Source organism: Myxine glutinosa, unplaced genomic scaffold, assembly GCF_964187855.1.
Source record: "Myxine glutinosa unplaced genomic scaffold, kmMyxGlut1.1 SCAFFOLD_1607, whole genome shotgun sequence".
Classification (NCBI taxonomy): domain Eukaryota; kingdom Metazoa; phylum Chordata; class Myxini; order Myxiniformes; family Myxinidae; genus Myxine; species Myxine glutinosa.
This window is the reverse complement of record NW_027617702.1, coordinates 25446-37500: the sequence shown is the minus strand read 5'-3', so window position 1 is coordinate 37500 and position 12055 is coordinate 25446. Positions and strand designations below refer to the sequence as shown.

General features: G+C 44.1%; 1 protein-coding gene across 1 annotated transcript in view; it reads left to right on the top strand.

The window, feature by feature from the left end:
* The window catches only part of LOC137433910 (semaphorin-5A), an 86472-nt gene that overhangs the window by 50892 nt on the left and 23525 nt on the right, over nt 1–12055 (top strand). The window contains 8 exon segments of the mRNA XM_078769170.1: nt 2439–2652; nt 2757–3051; nt 5267–5402; nt 5617–5821; nt 8620–8827; nt 8977–9100; nt 10836–11017; nt 11114–11257. Coding sequence (XP_078625296.1) covers nt 2439–2652; nt 2757–3051; nt 5267–5402; nt 5617–5821; nt 8620–8827; nt 8977–9100; nt 10836–11017; nt 11114–11257 — 1508 coding nt within the window.

Here is a 12055-nt window from a genome sequence, read left to right as displayed (position 1 = left end):
GGGATGCTCTAGAAAAGTTCATTTCAAGGGGCGCCCTCCATCTGGCAAATAAAATACATTTACTTCTTCATGCAGGTGCATTAATCAAATTGGCGCCCCTGTAATCAAATTCGCACCAGACTCGCTCGTGTAATAGTTAGAGCGTCTGAGTCTGGGAGGTTGGAGGTTCGAACAATTAAAAAAGTCAGCTTCTCTTCTTGATGCTAAGCATTGAAAAATGATAGAGAATGGGCAAAAAAACATAGGTTGGTGACCATTACATAGGCTTGTTGGCCTCATGGCCTCCTCCTTTGTTCAAGCTCCTTGTAAGGGAATTATTATTGTTATTATTACATATTATTATTCATTACGTATTATTATGGTGGCGATGTTGGAAACCTTCCCAGCGGGACAAACAGATACGAGCTTGTAAAAGATTGCACGAATCCCGTTTTACCGCAAGGTAGCTTGGATTGAAAAGTATTTACTGATTCCAACTTTACACTTCCTCATTTTCTTGTTCCAGGTCAAAAAACGTTTTTATCCCACAAATTGTAACGAAACTTGGCATCACAGCAATTTTGTCATCTCTCGGATCTTGGGCTCCGGTTATTGTTTAAACCTACGATTAGCGATGATGATAATGCCTGCGGTAATCCTCGGTGTACAATAAGTGACCACCAATAGGCTGTGGATGATTGTCTGAGGCTAAGGATCCAGTTGTTGACCAAGGTTATAATTAATGGGTGTTTACAGCTTTTTGGCATGTGGATAAAGTTTCCACTGGGGTTAGTGGTATAGCGATGGGGTTATTGCCTCAGGTTAGAGCCAGAGTGTTTTTGGAAGAGAGTGGTGCCACCGTCGAGTGATTCTGCAGCTGTGCCCCTCTCCGCCAGGCCCCGGTGGCTTGATTCGCTATGGTGCTGATCATGGCTGCATGCTAGTAAAACATGTCTTGCAATGAAAACAAGACCTCAATCACCATTGCCCCATTAACAAACACAAATAAACGTATTCTGTGTATTAATTGCCACTGGGTTATTTGTTCTGTTTTAATTTGATTCAGATCATTCAATCATTCATTATTCTATCTTTATCATACAGGGAAGTTTGTATATTTTCTTGTATACAAGATCGAACATTGTAATGTAAGATCGAACATGTAAGACCTAACATTAATGACAAAAAAAAACAAACGGACACATAAGACAAAATAAAGGTAGCAGGAGACAAGATGGGGAGAGGGGGAAGCACACAAGTACAAATTTGAGAGCAGGGACATCGGGAGATCTGTGGGAGGGAGAGGGCTTTGGGGTTGGAGGCATGGGAAGGGGGGTGGGGGTGGGAGAGGTAGAAAACACATGGACACTGCTAGGACTTAGAGGAAAGAAGTCGGTATTTCAAAAAAGTGGATCTGGGGTGAATTAACAGAGGTATAAAAGATCAAGGTTTTGGATGGGGGAAGATAAGAGATGGTGGTGAACAGCTGTTTTAAAGACCTGGAGGGAGGAGTGGGATTGAAGAGATTGAGGGAGTTTGTTTCAGAGGCGGGAGAAAAGAGGGATGAAGGAGTGAAGGTGAACAGAAAGTCTTGATTTTGGCAGTTTCACCATAAGAGGGTTGCAGGCAGATCTTGTGCGACCTGTAGGAATATTTGGGGGACAGAGCCCAGAGAGAGCTGGAGGAGCAAGACCGGAGAGGAGTCGGTAGAAGACAGAAAGACCACCAACCTGCCTGCGGTGAGTGAGTGAAAGGCCCTCAGAGTTAGCTTCATCGAGGGAGATTCCACCCAAGGTGGAGACACCACCCAAGTGAATATGTTTATGAAATCATATGATGAGTAACAAGGCCGACAGGCTGACCTAGAGGTACGCACACTCGACTTTAAGCTGTCTAGCCTGGGTTAGAATCCTGACCCAGCTATGGACTGGCAGCCCAGTGTTTCGCAGGAAGCCAGATCAGGCCAGATCAGGCGTTAAACGGAGTGTCACGTCTGTCAGTATTATTTGGTGGACATTAAGGATCCCATGGTGTACTTCGCGGAAGAGTAGGTGAGCTATTGCCGGGCATCAATAACAAATTGCAAATTCCTGCCCTCACTACTGCTGGAAGATGGATGGCCAACTGCCCAGCATGACCCCAGGCCTAGAAGCTGTTTCAGCAGAACCAACGCTCTGTATCACAGGGTGTGGTACATCGGATCGGATGAGTAACAATGAAAAAGCTCGTTCAGAATATCATGAACACACATGGTGTGTCTATGGTACTATTTTCTGGGATACCTAGCATATTCCATGTGGCAGTTACTGCCTTAATGATACAAATTAGAGCAACGTTCATAATGTCGGTATTGTTTTCTAGTTTTTCTGTTTCCTTAGCATGAACACATTGCCCCCTCAGCTCCTTTTTAATTTTAACTTTAAACCCTCAACTTTCCTCTTCCTCAATAATCTTTTCAGCGTCAGAACGTGAGCGTTGAACTCAAGAGGATCAATGGGGTGGCTCGCTGCCCATACGACCCAAGCCAGAGCTTGGCAGCTTTGTCGACGGAACGGGGAGAAGTGTATGTCGCTACGGCGATAGACTTTGCAGGCAGAGACCCTGCGATCTATCGCAGCCTGGGTGGCTCACCTTCTCTACGCACAGCACAATATAACTCACGCTGGCTGAATGGTGAGCATAACAGGGAACAGTTGTCAAAATTCTTGAAGGAGGCCTTTTTAACTTGTGTGTTCATATGCAACATTTCAACCATCCGCATCTATCCAACCTTCCAGAACCGACTTTTGTGTCGGCATTCGAGTCCGGTCCTTTCATCTTCTTTCTGTTTCACGAGACTGCGATGGAGCTACAAGCCTGCGGAGACGGGACCGGGGTAGCTTCGCGCATCGCGCGCCTTTGCCGTAACGATGTGGGTGGCCACTTTCTGCTCGAAGATACGTGGACGACATTTAGCAAGGCAAGACTGGTGTGCCGTGCACCAGGATCTAATAGCCACGGCTTCTCAGAGCTCAGGGCTGCAGTCTTGCTGCCCAGCTCTGGCCTTCTCTACGGTCTCTTCACGGGAGGCAGGTAAGCTGTGTACATGACCGGTCGTTTCAGAACAGGCAGCCATGCTGCGTGACACATACCATGCTTTGTTTTTTTGACTGTCTTCATAAATCACAAAATAATTTGGATCATTATCACTGTGAGCAGCTTCTTGGTGAAGTGGCTAAAGCTTTGTTGCATTGTCGTCACTGGGGTGGGTTCAGTTCCCATGGCTGCACCTCGTGATGGAGTGGTGATCTATTCAGGATTGTTCCGTAACCACTCAACTTTTCTTGAGGCCCTGACGCACTGTAAAAAAAAAGGCTGGGCCACCACCTCCACCACAACTATCACAGAATGCATAGTGGATCATGAAGGACCTTTTATTCCTTGGGTTGAAACCCATCTAATCCTGTGATACGACCAGCACCAAACAAAAGTTATTCCAAACATAGTCACAAGCATCTGTAGTAATACAGGTTCCCTCACAAGGAACTTCAATGCAGGAGGAGGCCATTTATCCCAAACAAGGAAGCATCATGTACCATTGTTGGTCTTTGGTATGACTTGGCCGAGATTCGAGCCATCGACCCCTAAACTCAAAGCGGATGCTCTAACCATCACACCACTGAGTGGTATCCCCATGTTTGGTCACGTTTATCAGTTGTTATCACTTTTAACGTTAAGTGTACTGTTGCAGTCTGTGCTCAACGGAAATTATAAGTGACAAAAAAGTTCAAGGGCAATGACAGGTGAGGATGGCAATATGTTGCCTTCGAAGAGGATATTTCAAACAAAAATGGAGGAGAGGGAGCCGTGGTTGAGGGGAGTTGTTGAGAGAAATTAAAATGTGTAAACCTAGAGGGGGAGGATACTGGAGAAAATGGACGGTGGAGTCGGATGGATAAGAGAGAAAGGAATTTCAGACGAGGTAGGAGTAAATGGACAGAGAGAGTAAATAGAGTTAGTGGATAGGCTTGGGCCAGCCTGTTTAATGTTCCCATCTGAACCGGTCGCCCACGATGCTGGGAATCCAGGTTCAAATCCCATATGTTATACGTGTATGTAGTTGTCCTCTCTCTATTGATGTCCTTGTAATTCACGTGAATGAACACTGATGTACACCAGTATCTTCCTTTTTCCTTCACGTCGTGGAAATGATAGGAGAACGATGAGGAATGGGTTTCAGAAGCTGTCGTAGAGCTCAGTATAGTGGCAACGGGAAAGGAAAGTCCATGAGCTGGTGTAGGGCAGCAGACTTGAAATCCTGTAAGAGCTTATAAAACCTACTCCGGCAGACAGTTCCACGGGCAAGTAAAGAGCCGTTTTAAAGAATAATAATATGAGTTCCCTTATAAGGAAAGTATATGCAGGCCATGAGGCCCGTCTATTCTTGCACAACTGTTGCCAATCAATGGTTGCTTCACCGTGCTCTATCTATTACATATGCATGAGGGGTGTGCGTGTGTGTGGCATGTTATTTGTGGGGTTCTACCGGAGCTTTCTGATGTGGGACGTGACACATCAAAATGATCGTCATGATCTCCTGAGCTGATTAGGCTAAACAATTACAAATAATCCGAAAGAATTCCCATGTTTTTAACGCATGCCATGTTAAGGTGTATTGAGCAGCTCAATAGGTCCTTCCACATCATAGCATTCTAATTACAAAAGAAACAACAAAAACAATGATAACATTTTAACAAAGCATATATTAATTAATACTAGTAATATTAATACAATAATAATATTAGTATTATTTGGCAATAACAATAACGAACCTATAATCCCCCACCCTGGTCCAAGTACATCTGGGCTTGGTGAAAGGAAACCTAATGCTCAAGCAGTACAGCAGGCAGGTATGCTACAAGGCCGTGAAGACCAATGCAGATTTGAGAATATGGGTCTTTCTTCCATTAAACGACTTGTTCCACGTAGATGACCAGTTGCTTATTTTATGCAGATCAACAGAGATGGATGCGTAGTTGAGAATAGTAGTTTGTTGAAAAGTGAGTCCCTATGTCATTAAGTGACGGCCAATTCGTGGAAGAGATGGTGGATTTCTGGCCATATCAATCTGCTTGATGAAACGGCCACATGTGGTAGCACCTTGGTGGATCTCTGAAGACCATTCATTAAATAGGGAGACAAACTTTCAAGAGTACATGATCTCATGAGCCAAGGGGAGTAGAGGAAGGTGCCTTCAGTTTTTAATATGTCTAACTGAAGTCTATGCGTGCCTGGGTGTGTTGTACAGAGGAGACCTGAGGTCCTCGGCCATTTGCATCTACAGCATGAGCAGCATCTCTCAGGCCTTTGCAGGAGACTTCCTCACGCAAGACGCATCTCGTGGTCCCTGGTTGCACAGTCCTAATCCAAACCCGACTTTCCAGGTCAGAAATATGCTTCCAAATCACATCAACCGCATGAAGCAACTATTACGGTACTACTACCTCAGTCAACCATATAGATGATTACAACAGTTACCGCAGACTTCCTAATGCATTCGATATAAGTTTTGATCATACCTGTAGACAAATCCTATGTATACAGTGTGATGTTATCATGTGGAATGGGGATATACGGTGATTTCATCCTCACCTGCAGTGTGGGACGGTCACAGAAGGACCAAACACGAAACTGACAGAGCTCAGCCTTGTGGATGCCCAGCGCTTGCTGCTCAAGGAGGAAACGATCCAGCCTCTCTTCGATCCACTCGTCATGGAGCTCGGTCAGAGCCTCAGCCACCTGGCTGTGGATGTGCTGAGGAGCTCGGGTGGAGAGACACTACACGTTATCTTTACTGCCACCGGTATGCTACCAACTGTCTCGGTCCTTTAGTGTCATTTCCATTGTGATGTAATTGTATGCCGTGGTCATCAGTTCAGAGCTGGAATGAAATTCCAATAGTAATCTGTGAACGTCTGTAAGCCAGGTTACCGGAGGTTAATGTTTTCGGTTTGCTCGAGTTGAAAAATACGCATCAAATAATAGTTTGGGAGGCAATTGCATTTTTACAACCGAGGCACCGCCGTCATGATTTGTTGATACCTGCGCATTTAATATCCACAAATTGATTTGTTCCGAGTATACGTTTTTTTCCGAGATGTCCAAGTCCAAATGGTGCACAACTCTAAACCCACAAAGCAGTCAATTCCTTCGGCAGTTGAATGGACTGGTCGGATAAACTAGAGGTGTGCACACTCACGTCTGAACAGTTGAGCCTGGGTATGAATCCCGACTTAGCTATAAACTACCACCCTGGTGTTTCGCAGGCAGGGTGATTCATCAATGTGTCCCTCGGATGGATGTTAAACTGGGTGGCCCATTTGCTGGCATTAGTAGGTGGACCTTAAAGATCTCATGGTGTCCTTCGTGAAGAGTAGGCAAGCTATCCCCGGCACCATGAACATATTCCAAATTCCTGCCGTAACCAAAAGGGTACACTGCATCAGCAGCAGTTATGCTTGCAGCAAAATCATGCCACATGCAGCAATGTTCTGCATACTAAAGAAGAAGAAGAAGAAGAGCAGTTAAAAAAACAACCCTGGTTACAAAACAATCCATTGTTGTCTCTTCTCATGCAATTCATGTTCATGATGTACAGTCACGTGAAAAAGTAAGTACACCCCATGTAAAGTTTAGACTTTTTCAACATATTTCAACATACAGCTATTTGATCTTCATTTCAACAATATTGATCGATTAAGGTGATATAATATAACAAATATCATGAAACATTTACATTTTGTAGTCCATTGTATAATTTAAATAAACATAGATGCAAATTTCGCATGTGGAAAAAGTAAGTACACCCCGACATTTATCACTACTTTAAATACCTAAAATTAGAATCAGGGGCACCAGCTCAGGTGAAAATGATTAGAACATCGTCAGAGAGGATCTTGGAGGAACCTGTCTTATTTAAACGTCAGACATTTAGTTTGGTTTGCTCTTTGTTGTTGAAGTGTGCGGCGTCACCATGCCTAGATCAAAATAGCTCTCTGAGGCCTTCAGAAAGAAGGTTATAGATGCTGACGAGTCTGGGAAGGGATTTAAAAAGATCTCCAAACAATTTGAAATCAATCATTCGACTGTCCGGAAGATCATCTACAAGTGGAGAAGATTCCAAACAACTGCCAACTTGTTCAGGCCAGGTTGCCCCAACAAGTTCAGCCCCAGAGCAGACCGCAAGATGCTGAAAGAAGTCTCGAAGAACCCCAGAATGTCATCACGGGACCTACAGGTAGCTCTTGCCACTGTTCATGTCAAAGTGCACGAGTCTACCATTAGAAAGAGGCTGCACAAATTTGATCTACATGGGAGGTGTGCCAGGAGGAAACCTTTGCTGTCCAGAAAGAACATCAGGGCAAGACTAAAGTTTGCCAATGAACACTGAGGCAAAGACCAGCATTTCTGGAACAATGTGCTCTGGACAGATGAGTCAAAGGTAGACCTATTTGGCCACAGTACCAGAAGACATGTTTGGCGAAAACCAAAGACAGCATTTGACCACAAGAACCTGATACCAACTGTAAAGCATGGTGGTGGAAATATTATGGTTTGGGGCAGCGCTGCATCAGGGCGTGGGCAGCTCACCATCATAGAATCCACTATGAATTCTTCATTGTACCAGAGGGTGCTTGAGGATAATGTGAGGACATCTGTCAGAAAGTTGAAGTTCAACCGAAGGTGGACCTTGCAACATGACAATGACCCTAAACATACCAGTAAATCCACCAAGGAATGGCTGAAAAGAAAGAAATGGAGGTTCTGGAATGGCCAAGTCAAAGCCCGGCCCAGCGGGCACACGACGTTGTTTCAACGTCGAATAACGGTTGGAATGAGGTCGCGACGTCGGATAACCAAAACCCAACCACATTAATACCTACATCAAAACCCGACAGTCATTCAATGTTGTTTCACCGTTGGCAGCTTGGCTTGATTTTTTAATCGAATAAATGACATTGTTGTGACATTGTATCAACGTTTATTCGACGTTGTTTCGACGTTGGAAAAATTACGTTGATCCAATTTGCAAATCCAACTCGTTTTCAACCTCAGGTCCACGTCGATTCTTGACGTTCATTCAACGTGGATCCAATGTCTGTGTGCCTACTGGGGGATCTAAATCCAATCGAGATGTTGTGGGGGGATTTGAAACGACCTGTGCATGCAAGAAACCCCTCATACATCGCACAGCTGAAAGAATTCTGCATGGAGGAGTGGGCAAAAATTTATCCCAGTCGATGTCAGAGACTGGTACACAGTTATAAGAAACGTCTTCTTGAGGTTGTTTCTGCCAAAGGGGGCAATACCACCTATTAGAGCCAAGGGTGTACTTACTTTTTCCACATGCGAAATTTGCATTTATGTTTATTTAAATTATACAATGGACTACAAAATGTAAATGTTTCATGATATTTGTTATATTATATCACCTTTATCTATCAATATTGTTGAAATGAACATCAAATAGCTGTATGTTGAAATATGTTGAAAAAGTCAAAACTTTACATGGGGTGTACTTACTTTTTCACGTGACTGTACTATAGCTCAGAGTAGTGACTCGGAAACAAAGATATCGCACTATGTGTCTCTCACGAGCAGACAGTGGATCGGTGTTGAAAGTGCTGACATGGCCTGACACCGTGCGAAGACCCTGTTTGATTGAGGAGTTGCAGATTGTGGCGATGGGTGAGAGTGGCGACATTCAGGGCCTGCGTCTCGCTCCTGATGGCACTGCCCTGCTCGTATTGTTACCTAATGGTGTCACACGACTCCCACTCGCCCGTTGTACCATGCACACAACACACAGGTGAATTTGCAGTGAGTGTTTGATTTTACCTCTTCAGCATTTCTGTATGAATGGCTCATCATTAGCTCCCTGCATCAATTACTTCGTTACAGTTTTCTAAGTTGCACCGAGATAATCAAGTTTAATCATCGTGTGTCAACCTTCCACAGTGCCTGTCTGCAGGCCCGGGACCCTTACTGTGGGTGGGACTCGGCACTGCGCCTATGTACTGCATGGCAGGATGGAACGGCCATCACTGGTGGGCACTGGGAGCAAGACCTTTCAGCATGTCCGGTGAGGGTTCCTGTGTGAGTCCATATCTGGCTGATTGTGCATGGAGGTTGACATTAGGTAGGGTGGGAGTGCCGCTTGTGTAGTGCTGTGATTAGCATCCGCTTCCCCCACAGGTAAGAAAGCGCAACCATAAGGTGAAGATTTGCAAAGGCTTGATAACTGGATGGATTGGGTAGATGGCGGTGGGCCGGGGTCTTACGGATGGACGTTAGGCTGGGTGTCCCATCTGCTAGCATTAGTTATTGGACGTTAAAGTTTTCCGTGTCCTGTGTGAAGAGTAAATGAGTTATCTCCGACACCATGATCAAATTCCAAATTCCTGCCCGAACTGAACTGCGGGTTAGAAATTCCTGCCCGAACTGAACTGCGGGTTGCAAGTGGTCAGGTCTTGGAAGTTCCTTGACAGCAGATTAAACTACGGTCTTCTGCAGATACGAAGGGCAACCACCAAATCAATGGTTGTAAAGTATTAGTCGAGCTGACTTATTTCGAAACCACTTGTGTCCTCCTCAAATAAATTTTAGCCTTTATAGTCAAGTTCACTATGTTTTTTCGTTCAAAATTTTGGTAGATTAGCAAAATTATACATTTTTGGAATATTCAGAGCATGAGGAATCCAAAAATTCATGTTTACATTTGCGTAGACACCTTTGCGAAAATGACACTCAGGACAGTGATGAAGATCTGTAAAAGCATATTCCTGAACGGTATAGACCTCGTAGATCCTGTGTATAGGACTTATAGTTCAATCTGATACTACCTATAACTTCCTATAACAACCTATAACTTCAAAGGACTTGCAATATCATGTATTATGTAATACAGTTATATCACAAATATAAAGACAATGGTTTTCAATTACCTTTGTTTGTTGCTTTTCTATAATCCTGAGCACTATTTTGAGGCCTTTATTGGATTCCTTGACCCATAAAACATAGGATTAGCATATTTAATTAAGTCTCTAGGTTGACTAGAAGCCGAGATCGCGCAAAATATGTATTTTATGGCGGCCATTTAGAAAATCCAAAATGGCGGCCATGCAGGTGTCTGTGCCAACATTGATTTTCAGATTCTCCATGCTCTGAATATTCCAAAAATGTATAGTTTTGCTAATCTCCCAAAGTTTGAACGAAATTATATTTGTTAACATCGTGAACTCGACTATTATTTTATTTCCACATATTCCCAGCAAATGGAGTCCAAATTTTGAATTCTCTCTCCACAAATGTTCTTTGGAGGTGATCCCAGAAAACGTGGTTTCCTATCGGCGATGATTTTTCATTCAGGGCCAGCTCGACCTGCTCTGTCTCAGCCCAACCTTGGACTTGATGCCAGAATTAGGTCCTTGTATCTTTTGGCTCCGCACTTGTTTGTGTGCAGCAGTATCTTTTGTTGAAACAAGCTTCTTCTTTATTTTCTTTTTTACATTTCATTAACTGAGCTGACGTTTTATTTATTACACATTTTATTTGTCATTTTTGTACAACCTTGAAGCATATTTCACTTTAATAGGCGCCCGCGGAACTACGTAACTTCCGGTTAGTGCACCCCTTCGCGACAACAGTCACGTGATTGGATACGTTGACAACAAACCGCAAAAGGGCACGTGTTACAGCTTACATCCGGTCGTCTCGCCCTCACCTGTTGTGGTTTCCTTCACGGCCATGTCTTTCGCAACTCCTTGGTCCTTAAGGAATCAGACTTGTCTAATTTATCCACTTCTACATGATTGCAGGTGCAAAATTTGACGAGAGATGGGAGCCTGGGGCCCTGGGGAAGCTGGAGTCTCTGCGACCAGGCAGCCGGGGATGCCACAGGGAGTTGCAAGTGTCGGCAGAGGTCGTGCAATAACCCGAAGCCCCGCTGTGGCGGACGGCCGTGCAATGGGAACACCGTGCAGGTTTCGAACTGCTCCAGGTGTGTCCCATGATCCACGGGATCGGCATAGACGACGAGGAGAGCTTCAGGTATGATCTACGGAATTGCACCACTCGATACGTGTGCTTTTTATAGGGATGGCGGCTGGACACCGTGGTCCCTCTGGTCCAGCTGTTCTACCTCGTGTGCTATCGGCTTCCGTGTGCGCCAGCGCAGCTGCAGCAACCCCACTCCGCGCCATGGAGGACGTGTCTGTGTGGGGCAGAACCGTGAGGAAAGGTGCTTTACGTTCTTCCACATCCTCTCATTACTTACAAAATCCAAGATTTTTCGAGTATATTGGTCGGTTGCGCTTGTGGTTCTGTCTGTCTGTTTGTCTGTCACCGGCCTACAGGTCACAATTCTAAACCGATCGTCACGAAACTTCACCAAGTTGTATAGGTCGTCCCAATTGAGAAGCCTATTGTTTTTGGGGTCAAAAGGTCAACATAGGCCAAAGGTCACCAACTTTGCCAAATTTCTAAAATCCTCAATTTTCATCCGACTGACTTGAAATTTGAAGATGACTTGCATATCTGGTCACTGAATTCAAACACAAATTATATTTTAGGTGAGCATAGGCCAAAAGGTCAACATAGGCCAGATTTCTAAAATCAGCAATTTTCATCCAATTGACTTGAAATTTGAAGATGACTTGCATATCTGGTCACTGAATTCAACCACAAATTATATTTTAGGTGAGCATAGGCCAAAAGGTCAACATAGGCCGAATTTCTAAAATCACCAATTTTCATTTGATTGACTTGAAATTCTAAGAGGATTTACATATATGGTCACTGAATTCAACCACCAACTATTTTTGAGGTCAACATAGGCCAAGTTTTTAAAATCCTCAATTTTCATCTGATTGACTTGAAAATTGAACAGCATTTGCACATTGTCACTAAATAGGGAAACGAACTATTTGAGGTCAAAAGGTCAAAGGTCAACTCAAGGTCAACCTTCCAAAATCATCATTTTTCATCTGAAAAATCGTCACTTTTCTACCTGTTGACCAGAGCCTTGATCAAGATTGTC